This window comes from Cervus elaphus, chromosome 22 (genome assembly GCF_910594005.1).
Source record: "Cervus elaphus chromosome 22, mCerEla1.1, whole genome shotgun sequence".
Lineage (NCBI taxonomy): Eukaryota > Metazoa > Chordata > Mammalia > Artiodactyla > Cervidae > Cervus > Cervus elaphus.
Genome location: NC_057836.1, coordinates 43158283 through 43184772, shown reverse-complemented (window position 1 = coordinate 43184772; position 26490 = coordinate 43158283). Strand labels below are relative to the sequence as shown.

General features: G+C 55.5%; 2 protein-coding genes across 2 annotated transcripts; both read right to left on the bottom strand.

The window, feature by feature from the left end:
- C1QTNF6 (C1q and TNF related 6) lies at window positions 1-7389 on the bottom strand. Its single transcript, XM_043881723.1, has 3 exons — window positions 7220-7389; window positions 4696-4954; window positions 1-2352 (listed from the first exon to the last, which is right to left on the bottom strand). The coding sequence occupies exons 2-3, from the start codon at window positions 4946-4948 to the stop codon at window positions 1805-1807; spliced, it is 801 nt and encodes a 266-aa protein (XP_043737658.1). The 5' UTR covers window positions 4949-4954; window positions 7220-7389; the 3' UTR covers window positions 1-1804.
- Window positions 7390-19351: 11962 nt separating this feature from the next.
- Window positions 19352-25886, bottom strand: SSTR3 (somatostatin receptor 3). Its single transcript, XM_043882576.1, has 2 exons — window positions 25289-25886; window positions 19352-20710 (listed from the first exon to the last, which is right to left on the bottom strand). Exon 2 carries the CDS (start codon window positions 20672-20674, stop codon window positions 19406-19408), a length of 1269 nt encoding a protein of 422 aa, XP_043738511.1. The 5' UTR covers window positions 20675-20710; window positions 25289-25886; the 3' UTR covers window positions 19352-19405.
- Window positions 25887-26490: the final 604 nt, after the last annotated feature.

The following is a 26490-nucleotide window of genomic DNA, read 5'->3' as shown; positions in this document are numbered from 1 at the left end:
TTGTGTTGCCAAGAAGACGTAAAACCTTTAATCACGCGGTCAAGCAGGGCAGGGGTGAAGTCAGGTTGGGGAGGCTGGGACTGTTGCACAGGGCCGGCCTTCACGGCACCGGGTCAGGCCCTGCTGCCACCCCCAGCCACGTGGCCAGGGCTCCCTTGGCCAGGAGGAAGCACCAGAGACCGCCACCGGGATCACCTCTGCCCCCGAGTCTGCACAAGCACCAATGGGCGGAGGCCGCCTCCCTCTAGGAAGAGGGTCGGGCCACCTGGGGCTGGGGAAGGGGAAGGCTGGGGGCCGCCAGGCTGTCCCACCCTGGGAGGAGGGAAAGGACAGAAGTCCTGATGTCCCTCACTTGGCCTCAGCCTCTCCCAGTGCCTCCCTCGGCATCATGGCTCAGAGGAGCGTCCCCGGACTGACCTGGAACATGACTGGCTTCAGTTCCCCAGACCTGCTGAGGGGTCCAAAGCCCAGTGCCCTCCTTCCTGGCTCATTGCCCGGCAGTGGCATTTGTAACTGCAGCAGCAGCCAGGGGCAGCTCTGCTGGGCAGCAGGGCCTCAGCACCTTAACAGAGTGTGGAGGGCCAGGGGCATGGGCTGGCGAGGGGCACCAAGGAGGTCAGAGCACCTGGGGACAGACATCAGTGTCTGACAGCGGCTGGGAGCCTGGGAGGACGGAGGCCCAGGCAGCTTTGGCAGAGAGGGCTGTGCACGGCCCTGACAGCACCAGGGAGCAGGGCATGGAGGGCATGCCCTGAGGGTGGTGGGGGTAGGAGCCCTTGCAGGCATCCATCCCAGCCACGTAAGGAGCTTGGTCTGGGCCTCCTCCTTCAGGGGATGCCTTACCCCAAAATGCCTCCAAACCCCTGGGTCCTCTCCTGATAGCACCGTCCCCTGACCAAGGTCCCTCTGGGTTTGCTTTAAAGATGGGCATGGGGCAGAAAAGAAAGGAACAGGCAGAGGATACCCATTTCACCTCGGTACCCTAACCTGTCAGCCTTGGGGAGTGGTGGGTAATGAGGGGCCACAGTGTCTGAAAGCCCAGAACACAGATGTATATGATCAGAGCCCCAAGAAGTTCTCTGGGGCTGTTTTCAGGATCCTCTCTGTGTCTCCCTTCCCTGGCTGGACTGGGTGCTCACTGAAAGCAGGGCCTGTGTCTGCTTCGCCTCAGCCTTCCCAGAGCCGGGCCCAGAGAGGGTGATCAGTGAATGTTCAGCGACTGAATAAACACACCATGGGTGTGCATGTTGGGGGCAGACAGGAGTTCAGAGAGAAGGAAGAGGTTGCAAGAGACAAGAGGGGGAAGTATCCTAGAAAGATGAAATTTAAGGATGTTGGGAAGATTCCAGAATGTTTGGAAGATTCCAGGATGTTCGGAAAGTACCAAAATGTTGTGAAAGCTGTAGGACTTGGTTACTCAAGGGGGGTTGCAGAGACCAGCAGCACCGGCATCACTCAGGAATGTACTAGAAATGCTGAATCCTGGGCCCACTCCACATCTGCTGAATCAGACTCTACATTTCAGCACAATGCCCCAGTGATTTGTATCACATTCAAGTTTGAAAATGGCTGGTCTACAAGGTGGAGAAAGTTCTAGAAGATGTAGGTTAGGAGGTTTCTTAAAATGTTCAAGGGAAGAGAAGCAGGAACAGACTAGGAGGGGTGATGGAGGGGGAAAAAAGAGGAGGAAGGCTGCCCAGAATGCCAGGTCAGGGGCCCATTTTACAGATGGGCAAAATGAAGCCCCCATAGGAGACAGACCTGCCCACAGCCACCCCAGGCCAGAGCTGCCCCAGGGGAGGCACTAATCATCCTCAGGTTTGATGAGGTGGCCGCTGAAGGTAATGTAGGTGTCTATGTCGTCACTGTAGACCGCATTCTCACGCTCGCGCTTGAAGAGCCGTGCCCAGACGCGGTCACCCGGGGCCAGGGCCAACATCACGCTCTGGCTCTGCATGATGCTGCGGTCGCTGGGCTGTGCGTACAGGATGACGGCCGCCTTGTCGTTGTGCACCACGTGCACGTAGGTCTCCTTGAAGTTCCAGCTGTGCACGTTAAGGCTGAAGAAGTAGAGGCCGCGCAGCGGGGCGACGAAGTGGCCGGCAGCCAGGTCGAAGTGCCCGTCGGGGTTCACGAAGACCGTGTCAAAGAGCAGCGGCTGGAAACCCTCGCTGCTGTGCAGGGCCGTCTTGCGGCCCACCGAGAAGGCCGAGAAGCGCATCTGGCATGGACTGCCAGGGCTGCCCGCCTGCCCCTTGGCACCCTTGATGCCCTGGGGGCCACGGTCCCCCCGGGGGCCCTCCCTGCCCAGCTTCCCAGGTGAGCCCAGCAGGCCTCGGTCCCCTTTGTCACCTGTGGGGACAAGAAGAGGAAAAGTCAGGGCAGGTGCCCAGGGCTGCTTCTAAGCATCTGCAGAAGGCTCTACCCTGGCCGAGAGAAGGTAGGCCAGAGGAACCGCCATTTACTGAGCACCTACTGCATGCCAGGCATCACTGCCCCAAATGACCCTTTAAAGGAGACACCATGTCCACCGCCGTTCATAGGGAGGTGAAGGGCTTGCATGGGTGGCATGGCATGGCTTAGGAGCAGGGTGGCATGCATGCAAGTTAAGTTGCTTCAGTCGTCCAACTCTTTGTGACCTCATGGGCCGTAGCCCACCAGGTTCCTCTCTCCACAGGATTCTCCAGGCAAGAATCCTGGAGTGGGTTGCCATTCTCTTTGTCAGGGGATCTTCCCGACCCAGAGATCAAACCCGCATCTCCTGCAGGTGGATTTTTTACCACTGAACCACCAGGGAAGCGCCACTGTGCATGCTAAGTCGCTTCAGTCATGTCCGACTCTTTGTGAGCCCTATGAACTTATAACCTGCCAGGCTCCTCTGTCCATGGGATTTCCCAGGCAAGAATAGTGGAGTGGGTTGCCATTTCTTCCTCCAGGGGATCTTCCTGACCCACGGATCGAACCCAGGTCTCCTACATTGGCAGGCAGATTCTTTCCCACTGAGCCACCTGGGAAGCTATGCTTCTTGAGGAAACAGATCCCAAATATTTCGCTGCTGCCTGTTACAGTGCCGGTAATCACCCTCAGCCACATCCCTTTGAATGAAATGGACAGCCCTATGTTCTCCTGGGGCCCCCTCTGACCACAGCAATGTTGCTAGGAAGAGGGGAAGAAGCGGCAGAAAAGAGGGCACAGGCCCTCGGAGGAGAAGCCTGGAGAGAAGCAAGGAGGAGGGGATCAAGGTCTCTGCAGAAGTCTTCCTCACCAGCCCCATTGGTGAAGTAACTACCTCATCACATGCCCTGCACTTTACAGTTTGCAGAGCACCTTCTTCATCCCAGTCCTGAGGGATGGTAGTTATAGTTTACACATGATGCAGTGAGCCCAGGGAGGAAGAGATCCTGCTGCCCCACACAGCAAGGAAGCTGAAGAGCTGGGGCTGGGACCCAGGGAAGGTGCCAGGTGCCTTCTGCCACAGCAGATGCCCGCCCACCTAACAGGCAGCTGGAGAGGTGGCCCAGAAGAGGTGCATGGGATTTCATGGAGGGCAGTGACGGGGAAGTACTGTCGACACCCAGCTACCTCGTTAACCTCACATAGAGGGCTCTGCTGGCCTTGGGGAAGCGGTGATATGTGAGGTGGTGAGAAAAGTGGGGAGAGGAAGAGGGGGTCTCAGATCCACGGAGTGGAGTGGTCCTCTGTATTCCTCCCCATAAATCCTAGCTCTGCTCTGGACAGTGGCATGACCCCAGGAGATCTCCTCTCTCGGAGGCTCAGTTTTCCCCATCTGCAAAGTGGGAGGATGAAGCGTACCGCCCTCACGGGGTTCTTGTGAGCAAAGACGGATGTAAGAAAGTCAAGGGCCTGGCCCCAGGAGTGACCAGCTGCTCGCAGGCCCCAACAGCAGAAGTAGCTCTCTTGGGGTCTGGTCTTAGAGGACAGGGGGTCAGCTCTCACTTGAATGGCTCAGGGGGTCCCCACAGCTCTCCCCACTTCTAGCCTTGTCTCCCACCATCTAGTCTCCAGGAGAAATTAGAGGGATCCATTTGAAACCTAAGCCAGGTCAGGCCCCTTGTCTGCTCAACTCCTCCCTCGCTCCCTATCTCAGAGAAGAAACCCACATTTTGTTTCTAACCTCAGCTCCTCCGCTTGTCCCCTGCTCCTTAAACATACCAGGTCTACTACTCACTCTGTGAATAGAGTGACCTGCTATTCACTCTGCCTGGAATGCTCTTCCCCAGGTATCTACACGGCTTCTTCCCCACCTTCTCAGGGAGACCTCCCCTGACCTCCCCCATTCAATATGCAACCCGTGCCCCACACCTGCACTCCCAATGCCGCTCCCCTTACCTTTTTTCACCTTAGCACTTCCATAGCATTTATCACCATCCATCTCTTTAACTTGGGTGGTATGTTTATTGCTCATTGTCTGCCTTCCCCACTAGAACAGAAGCTCCACAGACATGGCATCTCTGTCTGGTCTGTACACACTCCCTCCCAGAATTCAGAATGATCCTGGCACATGGTGGGTACTCAATACAACGTGTGAATGACAGAAAGGGTCTGAGCAGTTTTCTGTCCTGGTTTCTCCTGCTCCTGTCACCTCACCTCCCCCAGGCCCAGGAAGAGACCGTCCCACATGCCCTCCTTGATGCCATCCAGGCCAGTCCAGCCCGAGTCCTGTGTGGTCCTCACCCTTCAGGATGGTGATGTTAATGTAGGGCCTGACCTCAGGCAGCACATATGGGAGGGCAGACGGAGAGGCTGAGGCCTCATGCGCAGCATCGGCAAGGACCATGGGGTCTTCAGAGTCACAGCACCGTCGACAGGGCCCAGGGGAACTAGAGGCCACAGCTTCCCCAGAGGCGGGCTCCTCGGTGGGGAGTCCAGACACCGAGAGAAGGAGCAGGAGTGCAGCCCAGAGGAGGCCCAGGGCAGCCGTCCCCATGGTGACCTGGAGCAGGAAGGAAGGACAGGAACATAGTTACCTGAAGGTCTACACTCTGCTGATGCCTAGAGTGGATGCTGCCACCTGCAGCATGGGTATTCCTGATGTAACCCAGGGAGGGAGCGCTAGTGCCCCATTTAACAGACAAGAAGACTGAGGCCTAAACAGGAAGACAAGTTCTCCAAGTTCACAAAGAGACCTGAGGTAGCGCAGGGCCTGGAGTCTGAGTCTCCAGTCTTGGGTGGTTTCCGCCACACGTGGGCCCACGAAGAAGGACCCCCTCTGAAGATGAACGTCCTGGGAGGTCTTTGCTGGGGTGGGTGAGGAAGACACCCTGCTGCCCATGTGACATAGCCAGTGAGACTGTAAAATGCTTTTCCCACACTCCCAGTCTCTCTCGGCCTTGTTTTCCTGTCACTGACTCCATAGTCAATGGAATACAAGTTAGAAGAAGGAGCCCCTTGGGACAGACTAATTAGAAACAAACAAACAAAAGAAGTCCCAGCAGTCATGCAACGCTGAAGGTAAGTAGCTGGTGTCAGCCCACCTCCTCGCTCAGCATCTTTGTGCAGTCAACAACTCATACAACTCAACCTCGCCCAAGAAACCCTATAGGGAGGGAGCAGGAGAGAGTAAAATTCATTGGAAGGTGGTTGTGTCAATCATCTTAGACCTGCCAATCAGCTGCCAGGGTGGTAATTTGAAATTAAGGGACTGAACCCAGGAGTTCTGGAAAATTGAAAAGGAACAAGGAAGTCCAAGGATTTGTGAGGATCTGTCTTTGGCCTTGGCCTAGAAGAGATCCAGAGTTCCAGAAGAGGGGGCAGAAGGTAGCCTGGACAGCAGTGACTGGAGGCAAGCCGGGCTGGTGGGCAGGAAGCCAGGCAAAGAGCTTCTGAGGTGGTGGCAGTCTTTGGGGGCTGGCACACGTTATCACAGGATCAGACACTCGTTTTTTGAAACCAGACTGGTTTTTACACTTCTGGCGTTTCTTTGTTTATTTCCTTTTTGTTCTCCTGTAACATTTAGTACAATTCAAAAATATTTTTCTGTGGTTAATACGCATAGAGAAGGTAAAATTATTATTATTTTTTTTAAATGCCCTTCTATCTTAACCTGAGCACTGAAGTAAGAGTTGAGTCTTAAAGGGGCAGGAGCAGTCCCTGCACCAGCCCCCTCCCACTCCCCGCTCCCGGGAGCTGGGTCGTAGCAGTGGGCAGCAGCCTCCAGAGTCATCACCCTCTCCTGGAGGTGGCGTTGTTCCCTGCCCCCCACCCCCACCCCCACTCTGTGCAGGTCTCCTGGTTCTGCTCAATAAGTCAGGTCAGGTCTTCAGGGAACAGCACCCGCTCTGGCCAAGATTATCACCCTTACCTTTTATTTGTAAATTATAATACACATCCCAGCGATTTTGAGAAGAGCAGAACCCCCTCTTTCCTGGCCACAGATGTGAGACTTTAGAATCAGACCTGAGATTCCAGAATGGTTTGCAAGCTGTGTGACCTAAGGCTACTGGCTTAACCTCTCTGGGCTTCTTGCTGCTTAACATTTTACAAGGAGGAAACAACACTACCTCCCCCACCAGGCTATTTGGGAGGATTTAAAATCAGGAAAATCACCTGTCTGGTAAGACTCTTAAACGTTTGTTCCTCTTTCTGCTGCCCAACATGACCTCTCCCCTAGCCCTGCATGGGACAGGAAGAGCAGAACTGTTCCCAGAGAACTGGCATGGTCTGGGGACATTTCTGTTGGGCCAGACAGCTGGGAGTCAAAATATCTGTGACACAGAACTCTGACCTGGGGCGGGGGGAGGGGGACGCAGGAAGCAGGAAGCAAAGCAGCCTTTAACAAAAGTAATAACCACAGCCACGGTCACTGGCTGTCCCTGGGGGAGGGTGTCATGCAGGCATCAAGTGGAGGGACCATGCCGTGGGGGTGGTTTGGGGGTCCCTGCTGCCTCCACTATGGAGCTGGGGCCTCTTCAGGGTCGAGGGAGAGTCAAGCCCTGCTGGAGCAGATTCGGTGCCTGTCCAGGCAGGAGTGGGCACAAGCCAGGAGCATCGGAGGAGGGCAGCCCTTCACCAGCCCGGAAAGTCTCAGCCAGAGGAAGGGATGGGGAGGAGAGAGCCTAGAGGGGCTGGCCGGGGTCAGAGGGAGAGAGCAGGGCCCCAGATATGTCCAGGAAGGGAGGAGGAAGGAGAGGCATTCCAGGCTCTGACCCCAACCCCCTCGGCCCTGCTGGATGAAGCTGCAGGACCTCCCATCACTCACTCAGTGTCCGACAGCCTCGTACAGCAGTTCATGGACCCCGAGCCTCCCGGCAGCCTCTGGTTCCTTGATCCATGTTTGCGATGATGATAATAACTTGTTGCTGGCCCAGACCCCCAGGTCTGGCGGGCTGGCCCAGGAGGAAGGGAGGAAGGGATGGAGGCAGCGAGGAGGGAGGGAGGGAGGGAGGGAGGGAGGGCGGAGGGAGCAGGCTGGCTTCCCACTGCCCCTCCTCCCTGCTCCCTCCCCTCCAGCCTCTAGGTTCTTCGGAGATGAAGGGAGCCGGTGGATTCCCTTTGCTTAACTCTTTGGTAGTCCTAGAGGGTCTTGTTTAATTCAGAGACCCTATACATTTCCAGCAGGAAGGGGTGTGAGGTCCCTGATGTGCGGGCTGGAAAATCAAGCCCCGGAATGGGTAAGGGCAGGAGCCCCCTAAGTTGCTCAGAAACGGGAAGGCTCCAGCCTAAGCTGAAGGGCTCCTTAGTCCTAAGTCACCAAGACAGGAGGCGTACAGAGGGCATGGGCACCAGCCCAGCTGCTGCAGGTTCAAATCCTGGCTCGGGCACCCTCTGGCTAGGCCCTTCCCCTCTCAGGACCTGGTTATCTGTAGAACTCCAGTCCCCAGCCTCATCCATGCCAGTCACAAGGGAGGCTTAGTAAGTGTCTGTTGAGTGATGGTCTCATCTCCTTGGGGATCAGCTAAGGGTGGCAACCAGGTCAGTAGCTCCACCCCCAATGACACCAAAGTCCTACTCTGCCTGGGAATTTTGTCATGGTTATCCATCTTCCTGGTCTTCTACAGCCATGGAAATAACTCTCAAGTTCATAGGAGGGCAGCCTGTACAGAAGACTCCAGGGCCCCAGGAAGGGTCTTGCCTCTGCTTCCTTCTGGTTAGGCTGCAGAAGGCCATGCAAAGGCTGCAGTTCTGGCTCCCTGGGTCAGAGAGCCCTGTACAAAGACTCTCTCACAGGTCTCTCGCCCTCCAGCCCCCTCTGCATTTGTTGAGTTCTTACTGCCTGTGCCAGACTTCATCTTCAGAGAGGCTTTTGTCACCCAAAGGGTATTAACATCCATTATTTCTACTCTTCTTACCCCAGCTTGGGGAAAAGGAGCTAGTGGTGTAGCTGATGTGACTCACCCAGGGTCAGTGAGTGAAGAGGAACCACAGCCCTACAGAATGGAAGGAGTCCCCACGATGACCCAACTGGGTACGGCTGTGGGCAAAGGCTGCAGTTCAGGGTCTGTCTCCTGGGCAGAGAGAGGTGGTGACATTGTGCCTCTCAGGAGGCAGAGGAGTGCAGTGACCTAAGGGGGGTTACTGAAGTCTGGGGCTTTGGGCGTTAACTCCAGGCCCCACTCACAGCTGGGCAAAGTGTGAAGGAGGAACAGTCCTGGTTGTGTGTTGTTGACCATCTCTTGTCTCTGAGCTTCTGTTTTTCTATTACTGCGGGGGGATAGTCACACAGAATATCCAGACCTGGAAGGACCCTTAGAGGTCATCTAATCCAATCCCTTATCCCGTCCAGCAGGGACACTGTGACTCAGGGACGGCAAATCTTTGGCTCAAGGTCACATAGCAGACTGGAGAATAGTTGGGATGAGAGCCGGACTCTCCCAACTTCTAGCTTTGGGCTGCTTCCCTCTCGCTAGCCCACCTGGCGTGTCCCCCACCCAGGCCTATTTAAGGGTCCAAAGCAGCCCAAAGGAACACAGATGGAAGGACTGTGGACCCTGGGAAAGCTATCAGGTCCACACTGGCTGTGCCCTCTATGTGGCCCTGCCCCAGGCAGCATTCCCAGGGCACTGAGCCAGGGCTGTAGAGGGAGGGAAGTAAGGGGAGCCTCCCTCTCCTCCCTCCCCTCGCTGTTGCCACCAGAGGGAGAAGGGCTGAATCAGCAGCACTGGAGGCAGACAGGGCTCCTGGCTGTCTCTCAGAGATCTGGCTTAGAAAGCCTAGCATCTGAGGACAAAGGGATGGGGGATGCGGAGAGGCAGGGTGGGGACACAGGATTGCTTTGGTCCAGGGCCCATTGTGTGCTCCTGCCACGCTCAACAGGCCCTCTGCAGAGAAGGAGCCTCAACTCAAAGGTTTGGAAGAAAACACTGTTGTTCAGTTGCTAAGTCATGTCCGACTCTCTGCTACGCCATGGACGGCAACATGCCAGGCTTCCCTTTTCTTCACTGTCTCCCGGAGTTTGCTCAAATTCATGTCCATCAAGTCAGTGATGCTATCTAACCATCTCCTCCTCAGCCACCCTCTTCTTCTGCCTCCAATCTTCCCCAACATCAAGGTCTTCTCCAATGAGTCAGAAAATAATATTTTTTAAGGGAAGTGTTACATCAGTTATTAAAAGTGGTACAGAATTCCAAGTGGATTGTTAAAGCAATCCTTTGTAGAAAAGAATTGGAAACATCCATATTACACATTTGATCCATAGCTCAGCTGGTAAAGAATCCGCCTGCAATGCAGGAGACCACAGTTTGATTCCTGGGTCGGGATGATCCCCTAGAGGAGGGCATGGCAACCCACTCCAGTATTCTTGCCTGAAGAATTCCATGGACAGAGAAGCCTGGCGGGCTACAGTCCATGAGGTCGCAAAGAGTCAGACACAGCTGAGGGACTAATCACACATTTGAGCCAGTTATATTTTACACACTTTCTCTGGAATGCCATAGGAAGGTGCTAATGTCATTTTGATGACTTAACTTTGCTATATAAATTTAATAAACTAGGTATATATATGGGGGGGGGAGAAGGAGCCTCATCTCACTTAACAGGTGAGGAGGCTGAGGTCTGGACAAGAAAACCATTCTCACCAGGTTCTAGGTCCAGCTTCTTTGACTCCCAGTTGTGGTCAATGCCCCAGAAAAGGGCCTCTTGTCCCCACCCCCATCTCCCAGGCACCTGGCTGTGATGAGGGGTGGGGCAGACAAGAGGGTTGGATTCTGGAATACTATACACAATTTTAATAATATCCTTCCTCCCACTCTCTTTCATCATCCGGAAAATTTCCGCATTTGTGCATGGGCCCTTAGTCTCTCGGCCATTCTGCAGCTCTCCACAGCAGCCCAGGTAGCTTGGAGACAGAGTTACAGCCCTGGGTCAGACAAGACTGGGTTACATCTCAGCTCCACTTCCTTCCAGGTCTGTTGACCTTGGCCACGTCCCCCTATCTCTGAGCCTTGGTGTCCCTGGGCCAGAGGGACATGAGGAGACCAAGACCATCTGAACAGCCTGGCAGGATATCCAATGGGATACACACTGGCCACCAAACAGTGCTTCTCCCGGGTTAAATCCTGAATATGGTGAGGACATGAGCCCATTCTCCTCAGGCACACGTCTGAGACACAGACTCAAGGACTCTCAGAACCAAGCTCCTAGCCACACTCACCTTCCAGCGCAAAGTTTGGACAAAGATATAAAAATAGTGACACTTGGTGCTTGCAACAAGAACCCTTCATGCATTTTTAAAAATAAAATGTGCCCGTCGTAAAGTGAGATAGAACAGAAAACAGGATTCCTGGAGTCAGCTATGCAAGTGGTGTATGGCAAGTCACCGATCTATTAATAACTGTTCTCGGGCAGTCACCAACAAACTAAACAAAGGAAACCGTGAGCGCCACCCACTGGGGAAGGTCACGGAGCCCGGCACCGACCCCAGCCACCCGGGCCTTCTGATGTACTCCATCCGTCCAAGGGGGAAGATGGAGGGCCGACTGAGATGCGCTGTTCCCTCACTTATTCCAACAACGTGGGTAGGGGGTCCAATGAGGCCATCGCTCTCCCAAGCTTCTAGCTTACGCGGCTTCCTGGATCTGCAGAGCCCCTCCTTCGACCAGCTGAGTAGTCGAGGGTAAACTTCGCTCTCCAGACTCCATTTCTCCGTCCTGGGCTTTCTCAGCAACCCACGTCTGTCCTACAGGTGTTCATCTGACTTGGGCGAGTTTAATCCCATTTTACAGAAGAGGAAACCGAATCCCCAAGAAGACTACAGAAAGGAAGAGCCAGCCCCATCCCAGCCCTCCTGGCCCCTGACAAACACGGTGGTTACACAGCGGGAAACTGAGGCTCAGGGAAGCAGGTGCGCCAACTGGCTCCTCCTCACGGCCGACTAGGGGCAGAGCCAGATGACGGCGCCGGCAAGGTACGCGGGAGGACACTGCCACCTCCCACTTCTCTCGGCCAAGTTAAGGGGCGCGACTCCCCCACCCCCAAGCCGGGGGAGCCCCAACATCCCCCCACCCCCACTTCGGGTTCATACCCTGGGAAAAACTGCCGCCAGCTGCGGCCACTCGTGGCAACACCCAGGGCTCTGCTAGAACAGATCCCCGCCACAAAGAAACCCGCCGGCGAATTCGCTCCGGCCACCGCGCCTGTAAGCCAGAAGCTCAGCACGAAATGGGCGAAAGTAGCCGCAGCGGCGCCGGGGAGGGACCTTTGAGAGTTCAGCTTCGGTGGAGCCGAGCAGAGCCGAGCAAAGCCGAACTTGGCCGAGCGGAGCCGAGTCCAGCCGAGTCAAGCGGGTCTGGCGGATCATAGCCGGGTCTGACCGAATGGTGCCGAGTAGAGCCGAGTTCGGCCGAGTGGAGCTGCTGGAGGGAGCCAAGGGGAGAGGGGAAGGTCCCTCGGCGCCCCCTGCTGGACACAGAGCCCGGCGCTGGCCTCAGCTGAAGCTAACGGGCCGCCGCCTCCCAGTCCTGCGACAGTCGGGGGCTACTGAGCCCGTTTTATGGATGTGGAAGCTGAGGCTCCGAGACGTTTCGAGCCTGGCCCAAAGGCACACAGAGCTAAGAAGTGGTGGCTGTGGGGTTCGAAACATTGTATGGCAGAGAGCTCACCTGCCACCGCCACCCACTGCAGTGATCATTGTGTTTGCTTTGATCTCGCAGTAATTGCTGCCATTTATCATGATCATCCAGGAGGAGGGGGACCTGCCCTGTCTGATGATCCGGGGTAGACCCACCCTGGAGCACAGAGATAAACCCCTGTTCTTACAGGTGGTGAAACCAGGTGGGCCCTGGGCACGCTGACCCAGCACAGCCGGGCCAGCCGTTCCGTGTGCAAATATTGACATGTTTCCTGGTCATTAAAGCAGAAAGCAGGTCGGAGAGGCCCTGTAGGACTGCAGGCCTCATCTTCCCTTCCTGTTTACAAGATGGCCAGAGGGTAGGAGCTCCCGGCTGTCTGCAGGCTGTGTCCCTGGGCTATGTGAGTCAGGACCTGGGGTGTCTGGGACCCTGGAGGAGGCCAAGTGTGGCTCCAAGCACTGTCTTTAAGCTTGTGAAAAAGTGAAGACTGGCCTTGCCCTCCATGCACATGTGTGTGCTCAGATACATCAGTGATGTTCATTCCTGTGTGCAGACCACCTTAGCCTGCCAGACAGGCCTATGCCAAGGCTGCAGGGCTGGCTGGAGGGTGGCTGGGCTGGGCTTGTAGAACACAACCGAGGTCACAGCAAATGAGTAGTGTCCAAGGAAGGTCAGGCTGCATTAGTGGACGCAGCCACCCCCGCTGGCCAGGGGCTCCTGGAGTTTGTCTGGCTTGATGTCGACCATCCTTTCTTTGCTTCTCTCCTGGACATTTGCCATTCCAAGCAGAGCCGAGCCCACAGGTCGGAAGAGCTGCTTCCTGTTGCAGCCTGTCTGTGCACTTTTCTCGATGAACATGGTACTCAGTTCTTTGGCGTGCTGCTTGCCCTCCTCAGTGGTCATCTGCCTCTTGTTGGCCAGGTCCATCTTGTTGCCCACCAGCAGCATGATGACATCACTGCCCCTCTCTGTCCTGACATCAGCAATCCAGAGGCCTGGGCTTCCCTTCATGCTGCTGAGTCTTGCTCAAGGACACCACCTGTCACCACCAGTGGCTGCCAAGGAGCTAACACCATTGGCCTCCAAGTTCTTTCCACACCCAGCATCACTCCTGCCACACTCACCTTCATTTTCGTAGTTTCTAAAAACTATAGGAACTGGACTGGGGACTAGGAAAATGGGGTTCTTGGTCTGCCTCTGGTGCTGTGACCATGGGTGAATCATGTGACCATCCCAGGCCTCACTGTCTTCAGCTGTAAAATGGGTATGAGAGCTGTTCATTAGTACTTTGAACATCTTTCACACTTCTTCCCAGAGCACAAACTCCAGTTCCCTCTTGACGCTTGGCTGGGCTATAACCCCTCCAGCGAGATTTCCACCCCCACCCATGGATGGCTTCTCACTTTTGTTAAAGCACTTCTCAGGTTTATTTAATACATAGTACCTACAATGCACTGTGAAAGTGAAGTGCTGGTTACTCAGTTGTGTCCAGCTGTTTGTGACCCCATTGACTGTAGCCCACCAGGCTCCTCTGTCCATGGGATTTTTCAGGCAAGAATACTGGAGTGGGTAGCCATTCCCTTCTCTGGGGGATCTTCCCAACCCAAGAATCAAACCTGGGTCTCCCATGTTGCAGGCAGATTCTCTACTGTCTGAGCCACCAGGGAAGCCCTGTAAAATGCACTGTACCACTCACATAATCGTCTTAACATAGATGTCTACCCTCATCTTCATTTCAGAGAAAAGGAAACTGAGGCACTGAAAGGTTAATCAAACAGCTAGTGAATAGATGAGTGGGGATTCAAAACCAGACACTTCCAGATTCCAGGGGCTTAAGAACCACCCCTTTATCTCTTATGTTCAATGCGACTTCCTTCGCCCCTGAAGACAGACCTTGTATTTCTCTGCCTTCTGCTTTTTGCATTTGGCAGCTGTTCTGTAAACACTTGGTGAATGAAGACATGAATGAATGATAATGTCCAAGGTCTTCCTGAGGCCCAGGAGAGGCAGGGCTGCTGGCTCTGTTTTGCAGGTGGTAATTGTATTAGTTTGCTAGGACTGCTGGACTGAACTACCACAAACTAGGTGATTTAAACAACCAAAATGTATTTTCTCACAGTTCTGGAGGCTGGAAGTCCAAGATCAAGGTGTCAGGCAAGGCTGCTTCCTTCTGAGGGTTGAGAGGACAGACATGTTCCAGACATCTTTCCCAGCTTTTGGTGGTTTGCTGGCTGTCTCTGGCACTGACTCTTAGGTGCCTCACCCAGCATTTTCCCCATGCTCATGTCTGTGTCCAGATCTTCCCTTTTCTAAGAACACCAGTCATACTGAAATAGAGACCCACCTTACTCCAGGGTGATGTCATCTAAACTCCTTATGACTGCAAGGACCCTATTTCCAAATAAAGTTACATCTAGAGGTACTGGAGTTTAGGGCTTCATATGAATTTGAGGGAAGGGGACACAATTCGATGCACAGTGGGAATTAACTTCCTACGAGGTCCTGTCTGACACAGCTTCTGTCCCTGAACTGGGCCTTTCTCCCTTTCATTCACTGCCTTTCTCCAACCCCAGGGCCTTAGCACATACTGTCCCTCTGCCAGACACACTCAGGCTCACCGTCTGCTCTCAGTACACCCCCAACACAGACCTCTCCCCCCACTTGTGTTCCTCCAGAGAACACTGCACTAGCATTCCCACTGGATAATGGTCCATTTACCTGTGTGGCTGCCTGTGAGTACCAAAAGCATGGGAACCATGTCTATTTCCCTCCGCTGTACTCCCAGTCCAGTGTCAGGGCCTTGCACACAGGAAAACCTTTGTCAACTTAAGGAACTTTGCCCAAAGAGGTCAAGTGAATGGCCAAGGCCTTGTGGTAGGTTCGTGGCAGAGTGGGCCTATGTCCCGGGTCTCCTGACTTTGGGTCTCATGACATTTAAGGGATGTGTTTGCCCTCTGGTCTTCCAGTAGACTCACCAAGTCTCACCAGGGCCTGCCGGCCACAGAGGAGCACCCTGATGTTTTGATGGGACTGTGGCCTTGTACAACTCCCCTCACCTTATGCCTGGAGTTCTTGCTGTCTTTAGAGTGCTTTCTTCTGTGTCTGGAGTCCTTTGGAACCCAGGCTGTCACTTCCCTATGGGACAGTGACCTCTGCCTCCCCCACTCCTTGGAGGTGAAAAGGGCTGTAGCCCTGGGCCCTTGGCTTCCCTGTCCCAGGCCCTGCAGACTCCTTTCTGCCAGTGCTGAGGCTGATGTAAGAAGTCCTAGTCCAGAGCCTGGTAGCCATGGGCTGTTGCCTGGCAACTGTCTCTGAGAGACAAGTTTAAGGTAAGGTCTTGGGTCTTGGACGTCTTGAGCAACTTGGACATCTGGAGAGAAGGAATCAGGCAGGGAGGGCCATCACTACCCCTTCCTGCCTGCCCGGGCTCACAGCTCCAGAGCGTCCCCTGAACCCATAGCCCCTGTGGTTCCCATAAGCCACAGATTCTAACCCCAACCCTCCACTTGACTCTTTCCACTCCCTTGATTCTCCCCACATTTATTCAGAGTCACCACAGTGCACCAAAGAATGATGCTTTTGTACTGTGATGCTGGAGAAGACTCTTCAGAGTCCCTTGGACTGCAAGGAGATCAAACCAGTCAGTCCTAAAGGAAATCAACCCTGAATGTTCATTGGAAGGACTGTTGCTGAAGCTGAAGCTCCAATACTTTGGCCACCTGATGCTAAGAGCTGACTCATTGGAAAAGACCCTGATACTGGGAAAGACAGAAGGCAGGAGGAGAAGGGGATGACAGAGGATAAGACAGTTAGATGGCATCACTGACTCAAAGGACATGAGTTTGAGCAACTCCAGGAGTTGGTGATGGACAGGGAAGCCTGGCGTGCTGCAGTCCATGCGGTCACAAAGAGTCGGACACGACTGAATGGCTAAACAACAACAACAGCAACCACACTGTACCAACCAAAGGAAGTAGAATAACGGCGTGAGAATTTCCCCCTGGAGCTGTGAAATGGAATTTCTCCCATTCACTCATTTATCCCAGATCATCTTATGAAGGGCCCACAGCATTGCCAGGCCTGGAAAAATGGATGCATCAGGCTTGAACCCTGCCTGGAAGCACAAGGCTAGTAGGACACTCCCCCTCCCACACGCACATGTGTGTGCACAGGTAGTGAGTGACACATGGGAAGTCAGGGAAGCTGGAGGGCTGTGGGTTCCAGAGAGGTGACCCTAGCCAAGGCCCCACTCCCCACACAACCTTGGCTGCCAGCAGTCCCTCTGCTCCCAGCCCATGCACACCTGCCACACACACAGCAGGCCCTGTGTTTCACCCCAGTGCACCTTCACTCGTGGATATGGCTAAGATGCCTGAGCACCTACTGTATGCCTTGCCACTGTGTTTACACACTCTTCCTCCATCCTGCTATTGTTGCTGCCTGGCTCTTCTCTCCCTGCCTAACTCCTACCCCATCGGTCAGGCCAAACTGTCCACCACAGGGTCCCACCTTTTCTGTAGCTGGAAAGATGGACTTATGCCTCACGTCTGACCAATCATGGCATTCTATCACTTTGTCTTTGGTGATCGGCCCATATGGCCATCATGTGACCCAAATAGAACCAATCAGCTCTCTCCCATGAGATCTGAAATTTGGACACAGGAAAAGTGTAGGTTTACTGCTCTTGGATCAAGCTCTCTAAGGATATAGGTTGAGGTTTGTCAGGAGCATCTCCCATGACTCCTGGAGGACCAGGACTCTGGAAGGCAATACACCTGGAGGCCTGGGCATACAGAGCTGAGAGACGGGAGAGAAGGGGTATCCTGATAGAAATGCACGCATGGACACACCCCCAGTCAGGCACACCAATCTAAAAACACAGTGCTAGTTAAAGCAATTCGCCCAGGCTGGTCGTCATGTATCACCAACTTTATTGACAAGAATTCGGGTCAGAATTTTCCTAGGGGCCTCCCAGCCACCCTTGTAGAAGTGACTCACTTGCCCCAGGAATCAGGAAAGCAAGAAATGCTGGAATGCCAGGGATCTTCTTCCCTCAGACCCCAGACCCTCCTCAGGGGAACCCTAGAATGAGGACTGGGCCTCCAGCCTCCAACCTCTGTACAAGCTCTAGTTTTGTACACTTCCTTCCCCCTGATGGGGCCTCACTCTCCCCCAAGCCCCGCCCCCCAGTTCTTGGCCTCTGAACCTCAACTTCCCTTCCTTGTGTCCTGTCATGTCCTTACCCCCAAGGACTGGAAGACAGAGAAGCCACTTCATGAAAGAGAAGGAGGCTGCCTCCACTCTACAATCTGCTATGCCTCCAACCTCACCCACTGCAGTGTACATGGCAGTCTACCCCAGATGACTCCTTTTCTTCCCAAATCCCCAGAGGCAGGCAAACTGGGACAACCACTGCCATTTTATGATGGGGAAACTGAGGCCCAGAAAGGTCAAGGCTGGACAGGATCTGGAGGTCTCCCAGGTTGTGATTCCCACATTTTCTCTGAGGACCCCCTACCCTCTGAAGGATGGGGGTTGGGAGATTTAGCATGAGTTACCACCCTCCTCAGAACCAGTCTCGCTGTGACTCTAACGGGTCATCTCGGGGAAGGAGTCCAGGCCAGCCCAGGCCCAGCCTTGGACAGTGGCCTCTCCCTATGGTCTCCCTCCAGCCTCCTCTAGTCTTTTCTTCCTTGAGCCTTCCCAAACTGGACCTGGGGAATGTGAAAGACCAGGAGGCCTGCTCCCCAGCCTGCTAGGGCCGTACCACTCCTCCCAACCTCTCTGGGGAGCCAGGCCCTGCTTCTCAGCTCTGCCCCAGGCTCCCATCAAGGCCCAACACTTCAGCGCGCTGCAGGCCCTCAAGGGTTGCTGGCCCCACACCTTTCAGGGCATTAGCTTTCCCACCCTGACGGCATCTTTTCCTTGAGTTCGATCAGGCCAGGCACTGACTGGCAACTCAGTTTCATTGAGGCTGCCACTGAACTCAGCCCAGAGGGGCCAACGTTGGCCCCAAGGTCATGAGACAGGTCTGACCTCCACTTCTTCTTCCTTCCCCTCCCCCTCCCCCATCTCTTCCTCCTTTTTCTTCCCCTCTCCCTCCTCCTCTCCTTCCTCTTCCTTTCACGTCTGTTTAGACGTGCTGCCTTTCCATGCCAGTCTGCCCAGGCCAGGCCCCTGCCTTAGTCAATCAGAGGGGAGAAGCAGGGAGAATTTCTCCTACGAGACGGCTCCTGAGCCCCTGAAGACCCCAAGACCCCCTCCAGCCATAGGACACAAAGCAAGCTGCTTTGAGGGTTGGTCAGCTGCCTCCAACAGGGACTGAGCTAGCCTTTGGGGAGGCCTATGCAACATGGGGTCCTTGTTTAAGAAAAGGAATACAAAATTACAAAGACAAAATTTGACTCAGAGCCTCAGAAGGGCCCAAGCAGTCAGAGACCCTGAAGCTGAAGTTAATTAGCTTCCTGGAAACTCTGCCTCTTCTCCTCTTGTCCAGGAACACAGGAGTCCTGGCACTGACCTTCTGGGCCAAGAAGGCCTGGAGGTTATTGGGTTGTTCAGCAGGTGAGGCCTGAGGTCCAGAGAGGAGAAGGGCTGGCCCTCGGCCTTGCAGCAAGAGGAGCAGAGCTGACGTGGGGCCTAGGCAGTCTCACACCCCTTCTCCCTACCAGGGAAGACTTCCTCCTATTTGGAGCTGCAGTACTGACCCCTATGAATACTGGGCCCCGCTCCCTCTTTTGTGAACCTGACTGAGCCCAGGAAATCCAAGGCCTTGGTTTATCCCTCTGAGGGCCAAGATTCAGGATGCTCTGTCTCTGAAGGGGAGAGCCCATCTGTACCTCTCCCCTTGTTTGTGCTGTGCATGCTAAGTTGCTCTAGTCATGTCTGACTCTGCAACCCTGCAGAATGTAGCCCACCAGGCTTCTCTGTCCTTGGGATTCTCCAGGCAAGAATACTGGAGTGGCTTGCCATGCCCTCCTCCAGGGGAACTTCCTGACCCAGGGGTCGAACCCTCATCTCCTGTGGCTCCTGCATTGCAGGCAGATTCTTTACCCCAGAGCCACCAGGGAAGTCCCACCCCTCCCCTTATCCTGACCCTATTCAGGAAGATCAGCCCAGCAGTGATGCCCCTCCAGACTTTTCATCGGATAGAGCTCATCCAGGCCGCTCTCTCCCATCTCTGAGTCACAGGGGAGAGCACACGGCCCAGAGAGGGGGAGCCACCTGTCTGAGGTCACACATTAAGTCACACGGCAAGGGGATTAGAGCCCAAGCCTCCGAATATTCCATCATGGGCCCCTGCTACCTCGGGTGGCACACCCTAGGTGCACCCACAGTCTTTGCCCATTCCTCGGGCTACCCTGGCCCTCCACAGGCCCCTAGAGATAGCTGATGTGCAGCGTGTCAGATTTCTCCCCAGCCGAGGGTTCTTGGGGTAGGAACTGATGCTCCTTGCTGGTGGTGCTGCTGGGAGGCTGCTCCTGTCCACTGGGACCTGGCTGTATGATCTGGTTGACGCGGCCATTCATCTCCCCCCGGCCCCCCTGCTTCCCTGCTCCCTCGTGCCGGTCCTCCCCGTCTCCATCCTCCTCTTCCTCCTCCGTCTTCTCCGGAGGCCCCACGGGAGGCTCCTGGTTTTGCACACGGCGGGAGGGCCGCAGCAGGACCCTTCGGAAGCCCTGCTTGAAGCGGTAGGAGAGGAAGCCATAAAGGATGGGGTTGGCACAGCTGTTGGCGTAGGGCAGGGCCACCACCAGGAAATAGAGGCCGAAGAAGGCAGGCTCCTCGGGCAGCGGGCACACCACATTGATGATGTTGAGCACGTAGAAGGGCATCCAGCAGAGGACGAAGAGCGCCACCACGGCCACCACCATGCGCGTGACCTTGCGCTCAGAATGCCGCCGCCGCTGGCACGAGGGGGCCCGCACCTGCCGCCCGGCGGAGCGCACCTTCACCACGATGAGCAGGTAACAGAGGCAGATGACCAGCAGCGGCCCAAAGAAGCCCAGCGCGGCCGTGTAGATGATGAAGCCAGCCCGCCAGGCAGCCGCCGGCTCGGGCCACTGCATGTGGCAGGTGCTCATGCCACGGGGCACGCCCGAGAAGACCACCACGGGGAGCACCACTACGGCCGAGGCCACCCAGACAGCCGCGCTGACCGTGCGGGCCACGGGCGCCGTGCGCCAGCGGGCCGAGCGGGTGGGGTGCACCACCGCCAGGTAGCGGTCCACGCTCATGACCGTGAGGCAAAAGATGCTGGTGAACTGGTTGATGCCATCCACGGCCATGACCAGCCGGCACATGAGGGAGCCGAAGGGCCAGTAGGACAGGGCGTTCTGGGCAGCCAGGAAGGGCAGCCCCAGCATGAACAGCTCATCGGCCAGTGCCAGGTTGAGGATGTAGACGTTGGTGACCGATGGGGTGGCCGTCTGTCGCAGGACCACATAGATGACCAAGGAGTTGCCCAGCAGGCCCACCACGCACACCACCAGGTAGACCAGTGGGATCAGAATGCCGCTGACAGCCAGCCCTGCTGCACTTGACGCTGCGGACACATTTCCGAGGACAGCATCTGGGGGCCAGGCCGAGGAGGTGTTCCCGGGTTCCGAGGTCGTGGGCACCAGTGAAAGAGAGCCAGGGGTGTTCATGGCCAAGAGAGGGTGGGTCAGCAGCCAGCTATTGGCCTGGAGGAGGGAGGACACAGCTTGGTCATGACTTTCTCTCCATGGCCCCTCCCCCATCACACTGAACTTGGAGACTCCCTGGGCACCTGCCCAGAGTTGGACAAGTCATTCATTTATTCTGCACAGGCCAGCAAGGGAGGCTGGCAAGGTAGCCCCACTTCTCAGACAAGAAAACTGAATCTTAGAGAGGTAAAGTGAACACCCTATATGACATAGTAGGGGTGCAGCAGGGAACTCAGGCTTGCCTGCTCCAGAGGGCAAGACCAGCAGTGGCCTGGTCCCTTCCCCTGTTCACAGGACGAGTGTTCCACAAATGTTTCAGTAAAGGGGCGAGTGGATCATTCAGTCAGCTGCTGGCAACACAGGTCCTTTTCTCTATACCAGCCCTTTTCAAATGCTTTTGACACCAGCGCCTTTTATATTGCAACTCAATGACGTCATACTGTTCCATAACACAATATGTGCCCTTTTTACATATGATCGCCTCACTGGCAGAGACCCAAGTGGATCACCCACTGATACAGACTGTGTCCTTCCCACCCCTAAATGATATGTTAAAACCCTCACCTCCAGTGTGATGGTGTTAGGAGGGAGAGCCTCAGTGTGGGGTGATTAGGACACAGGGGTAGAGTCCTTATGAATGGGATTAGTGCTCTTCTGATGAAAGGTCCCAGGTTCCCTTCTGCCATGGGAGGAAACAGCTAGAAAACAGCCAGCTGGGAACAAGGAAGCAGGTCCTCACCATATACTGAATCTCCTGGCATCTTGATTTTGGGTTTCCCCACCTCCAGAATGGTGAGGAATGAATTTCTGTTGTGTATAAACCACCCAGTCTACAGTATTCTGTTAGAGCGCGCCGGACAGACTAAGACACCCCCAACAGGTCTCAGCTCGCACACTTGAAAACACTGCTGCATGTCACCCATCCTTAACGTCGAGCCCAAGTCTCTAGATGAACTTCAGCGGATCCATAACCACCCTCCACCCCCTGCCCAAACTCCGGTGAAAGGTAACACCTCCTTGTATTTTCTGGGCAGAGCCCAGCACATTCCTCAGATTCTGAATGCAGTTAAGAACCACACACTCAGAGGTGTCCCCTTCCGTGGGAATCAAAGGCCCTGAGGATCCTCTCAGGCTGGCCCATCCCACTGCGCCCCCAACAAAGGCCCTGCCCAGGATGATGGACTGTGAACCTGGGGGGTGGGCGGCTGCCGTCCCTCCTGCTCCCAAGGCTGACTGATGGTGGAGAAATTCACAACACGCTGGAGGTGAGGACGAGAATAGTCAGCTCCCCCCTGTACCGGTGGGGTGGGCTCCTCTGAGAAGAGGGCGCTTCAAGGGGGCCTTGAAGTGTGAGTAAGAGCTTGCCCAGCGGCTCAGTGGGAACCAGCACCCCATCCGCTGTGTGAGCACCTTCTTACTGCACTTCTGTGTTATGAGGAGCCGGGCCTCCTCCCGGCGTCCCTGCTGGACTTGACTCTCCTTAAACATGGAGATGCTCATATTCAGCTCTGGTCCTTTCTGGCGTCCCTTCCACACAAGTTCTGTCTCAGTGTCTGAGGCGCTGAGTGAATCGGAGAAAATCCGGGTGGACAAATCTCAACACAAAGGGAGGATGAACTGCTGACGGAGGGGATCCAGGCCCTGCTGGGGGAGGACCCCAGCCTAGGATGCCCTCGCCTCCTCAGCAGCACTCCCTGGCTCTCTGGAGACCCAGTTATAGGCCAGGACTGAAGGCCAGAGCCTCCTCTGGGACTGGACCTTCTCCCTTTTCCAAATGATGCCCTCTCTCCAAGTCCCTCAGCTGCTGGCTTCCCTGACTCCCTAGGGAAACCCCAAGGGAGAAAGAAAGCTCTCAGGGGAACCTTCCTCCAGTGTTCCCCTGCCTTCCCAGCACTGGACCTGAAATGCCTTCAGCAGGACCTATGGTCCCCACTGCCCTGTCCTCACACTGCTTTTCCGATGCGAAGCTCCTTCAGAGGGGAGGAACCCCAACTCAGAGCAGACTCCTCTGGGTGGGTGAGCATGGCTGGTTGCCCTTGCCCAATGACCTCGATTTTCCAAGGACTCTGAGCAGGCAGGGCGATGCCAAGAACGGGAAAGAACCCCTTCACCCTGGCTCCTCCTGATGCTTCCCAAGGCCGACTGGGCTCAGAGCATCCCCTCCTTGCTTCTCCAAGCCTCAGGAGAGCCCTCAACCTGCCGTCACCCCAGGTACTAGTTGAGGGGCAGTCTGAATGGTGGGCTCATAGGACCTTAACAGTACTGCCAGTCCCTGGTGACTGAGCCCTGACTGCCAGGCTCCGGCTCAGCAGTGACGTACCGCATCGTATAGGGTCTCATGAGGAAGGCACTAGGCTGTCCCCACAGTACACACAGGGACCAAATGAGGCCTTGCGCTCGGCTCATGCAGTTGGGAAGGGGCAAAGCTGGGAGGATGCGTTACACCAACTCCCGACCCATCCATTTCACAGGCCGGCAGACTGAGGCCAGGCCTAGAGAAGGCACTTATTTTAGGATCATAACTGGTCAGGGAAACCAGCTGGCATCCAGCTTTCCTACCAGCCTATTCAGAACTCTCCTTACTGCTCCTTAGGCTCTTGAACTATTAAGATCAGGGACCCAAGTCCCTAGACCCTTAGAGACTTAAAAATTGAATTTTAGAATCTTAGAACTGACTTGTGGAGTCATAGATTTTTAGACTCTGTGTCTTTGAATTGGAGAAAGTCAGATTTCCAGAATGCTGGAATCAGCCCTTAGACGCAGAATTGTGAATCTGGGCACTTAAGAGTCCAGACCTCCTTGGCTGGGGCGCTCTACATCACCAATCCATCCACCTCACCTCCTAGTATGCAGATCCTCTTTATAGCATCCCTGTCAGGTGGCCAATCACAGCCCAGGGCTGGAGGAGGGAGGCTCCTAAGAGAGGAGCAGTGAGCCAGGCAAACCTAATTTCCAGGCTGCAGGGACAGATGCCCTGGGGGAAGCCTGAGGGTGAGCTCTGAGGATGGCATCTCCTGCCCAGACACACACCTGTGTACCCACACACACACACACACACACACACGTGCTAACACACACGGCCTTGACAGGAACACAGTGTACCAGCCAGGCCCTGCCTTCGTGCGGGAGAATTAAAAAGCCCCTCCCAGAGCCCCTGGCCCCCCTGGAAGACTCCCTTTCTCCTCCTTTATCTGGGCAGATCTTCCCTGTCAAAGTTTAACAGGCCAGAGTGCCAGAAGCAAGGAAATTATAGCTTTCCTTGGGTGTAAGTCAGACCTGCAATTTAGATGCTGCCTTTTAAGGAGCTGGGGTACTGTGCATGATCTGGTTCATCCTTTGGAGAAGAGGGCCTTTTTCTCCCTGTCTGGTTTATCTTTGGCACAAGCTTGCCTGAAAACTGGGGGCAGACTCCCTGGAAGACTTTTCCAGAAGGAACAAGGGTCCAGAGAGGGTGAGTGGCTGCCCTGAGCCCCATAGCAATTCAGAACGGCCCTCAGGGATGCCAGATCATTCCCCGTTTGTCTATATCCCACCCCCTTCCCTTCTAGATTGCTGGCTTTTAGGTACAGGACCCTGAGTTATTTGTACCTGTAACCCTAGCACCCAGCACAGCACCCAGGGCAGCACCCAAGACATCTGCAGACGTGAACAGACCAAGAAGTTCAGCAAGTAGAACTCAAAGCCAGGTGGGGGAATGCTCCTGGGATAGGCCTCAAACACACATCATGAGATCCTCACCAAGCCCAAGAGGGAGGGTTTTCAGAGAGGAGGAAGTTGAGGCTCAGAGAAGTTTGGTAAGTTGTACAATGTCACTCATCTGGTAAATGAGAGGCCAGAAGTTGAGCTCAGTTCTGCCTGTTACTAAATCGTCAGTGCCTCCTGGTTCTGCAGGCTTCCCTGAAGGCCTCGGGCTGAGAGACAGCAAGGACTGAGACAGCCCTGGCCAACACAGGCTGATGGTCCCTGGCTGACTCCGCATTCTGCTTGCTCTCTGCTCCCCTGGGCCTGCCCGCCAGGAAGAGGCCCAGATGGTCTGTGCCCACTTCAGACCTGACTCCCAGGAGCACAGCCCACAAGCCCACAGCCCCTAGGTTGGGGACTTAGGGTCTGCCACAAAGGAATGATGCCAAATTGCTGTGTGACCTTGGACAACTCACTTCCCACCTCTGGACCTCAATTTCCTCCTATTAAAATGAAGACGAGTATACCCACCTCCCAGGGTTGTTGTAAAGATTAAATGGGAGTGTGCTGAGCACAGTGCCCAGTCCAGAAGAGGAGCTCAGGAAAGCTGGCACTTAAGCTAAATGCCATGAAGCATCTGGTTTGTCCAGCTCCGACACTGCTGTTTTGTGATTCAAGATTCTGGAGTCATGATATGAGATTCCGAGATTAATGCCCAGCCCCCACCCCCAGGCCCCTTCTGTCCACCAAAAGGTCACAGGAAGTCCTCTTTTCTCCCTGGACCTTCCTACCCTCTCCCAGCCCCCAGCCCCAGCCTCCCAAGTTCATCCTGGGCAGAGGGTGGGCTCCAGCACCCCACCCTCTGGGACCCCATCCAGGCCCCAGCCTCCTTACCTGCCCATGGGGCGAGGGCTTCCCTCCTTGCAGCCAGGCTGGTTATCATTCCGCTGTCCCCTCTCCCTGCCCAGTCCCCAGGCGTCCCTGAGCACCCCTGAGCTGGGGTCCCCACACAGTGCCCACTTCTAGACTGCTGGCGGGACCGGGCCCCCTCCTAGGCCTGCAGCGGCCACGGCCACGTCTGCCCACAGAGCCGCTCCCATCTGGTCTCCGGCCCTGACTTCCCACCGCCTGGTGCGTCACCCCCCCAACTGCAGGACACGTCCTGGGTGGTGGGGGGAAGGGACACAGATGGGGGGTCTGCAGGCAGGAGGCGGGGGTGGGGTGCAGGGAGAAACCTCCCAAGGGAAAGAAGAGAAATGAGGACCAGAGGACTATAAGAAACCAATAGAAAGAGAGGGGAAAAGGGGGTCGGTCGGAGGTGGAAAGACAGGGAGAGACAGAGAGAGAAGACGGTGAGTGGGTGGAAAGCCAGAATGAGGGGGAGTGATGAGAAATGCGTGACAGGAGAAGAGAAAGAGGAGGAAAGAGCAGAGAAGGGGCCAGAGGGAGGGATGCAGAGAGAGATGCAGGGAGAGAGTGTGGGGAAGGAGGGAGGGGAAGGAGGGGGTGGCAGGGAGAGTGACAGAGAAGGATTGTGCCACAGATGGTGACATGCAGAGCCAGGCAAGGAGGCGGCAGGAGTGGGGGTGCGGGAGGGGCCGGGAGGAGGGGCCGGAGGAGGGGCCAGAGCGCAGGTGCCGGTGAGGGAGGAGGGGCGGCAGGTTAGGGGAGGAGGCTGGAAGGGGGGGACAGATCTTGTTACCGGGGAGATTTCAGCCACCCACGCTGGCCTTGGCTCTCTCAAGGGGTTGGAAAGGAGAGTGTGGTACTCAGGGGAGCTGGGGGCCGAGAGCCAGTGGCGGGACGACGCCTCCGAGGCCACGGTGCACACATCCCCCAGGGAGACAGCTGGGTTCCAAGGTCAGTGCTGCAAGGAGGGCTGAGGGCATGGGGTGAGCACTGGGTGGGGAGTCCACAGTGCTATGGGCTGGGTCCCCCAGCCACAGAGCCCTGAGACTGGTTGAGTCTGGGGAGCCCCCAGGCAGGGTGAGGAATAGAAAGGTAGGGTAAAGAATAACTACTTCAGGCTTTGGGGGCCAAGAGACAACATGAAAGCTGTTATACAGGAGAAAACAAATTCCCACTCTTTGTCAACT

What these genes read in the sequence shown, in the direction of transcription:
- C1QTNF6 (XM_043881723.1), bottom strand. Translation starts at nt 4,948, where the DNA reads ATGGGGACGGCTGCCCTGGGCCTCCTCTGGGCTGCACTCCTGCTCCTT. An exon ending in TAACATCACCATCCTGAAGG is followed by an intron (nt 2,353 to 4,695) that starts GTGAGGACCACA and finishes TTGTCCCCACAG; the next exon opens with GTGACAAAGGGGACCGAGGC.
- SSTR3 (XM_043882576.1), bottom strand. Translation starts at nt 20,674, where the DNA reads ATGAACACCCCTGGCTCTCTTTCACTGGTGCCCACGACCTCGGAACCC.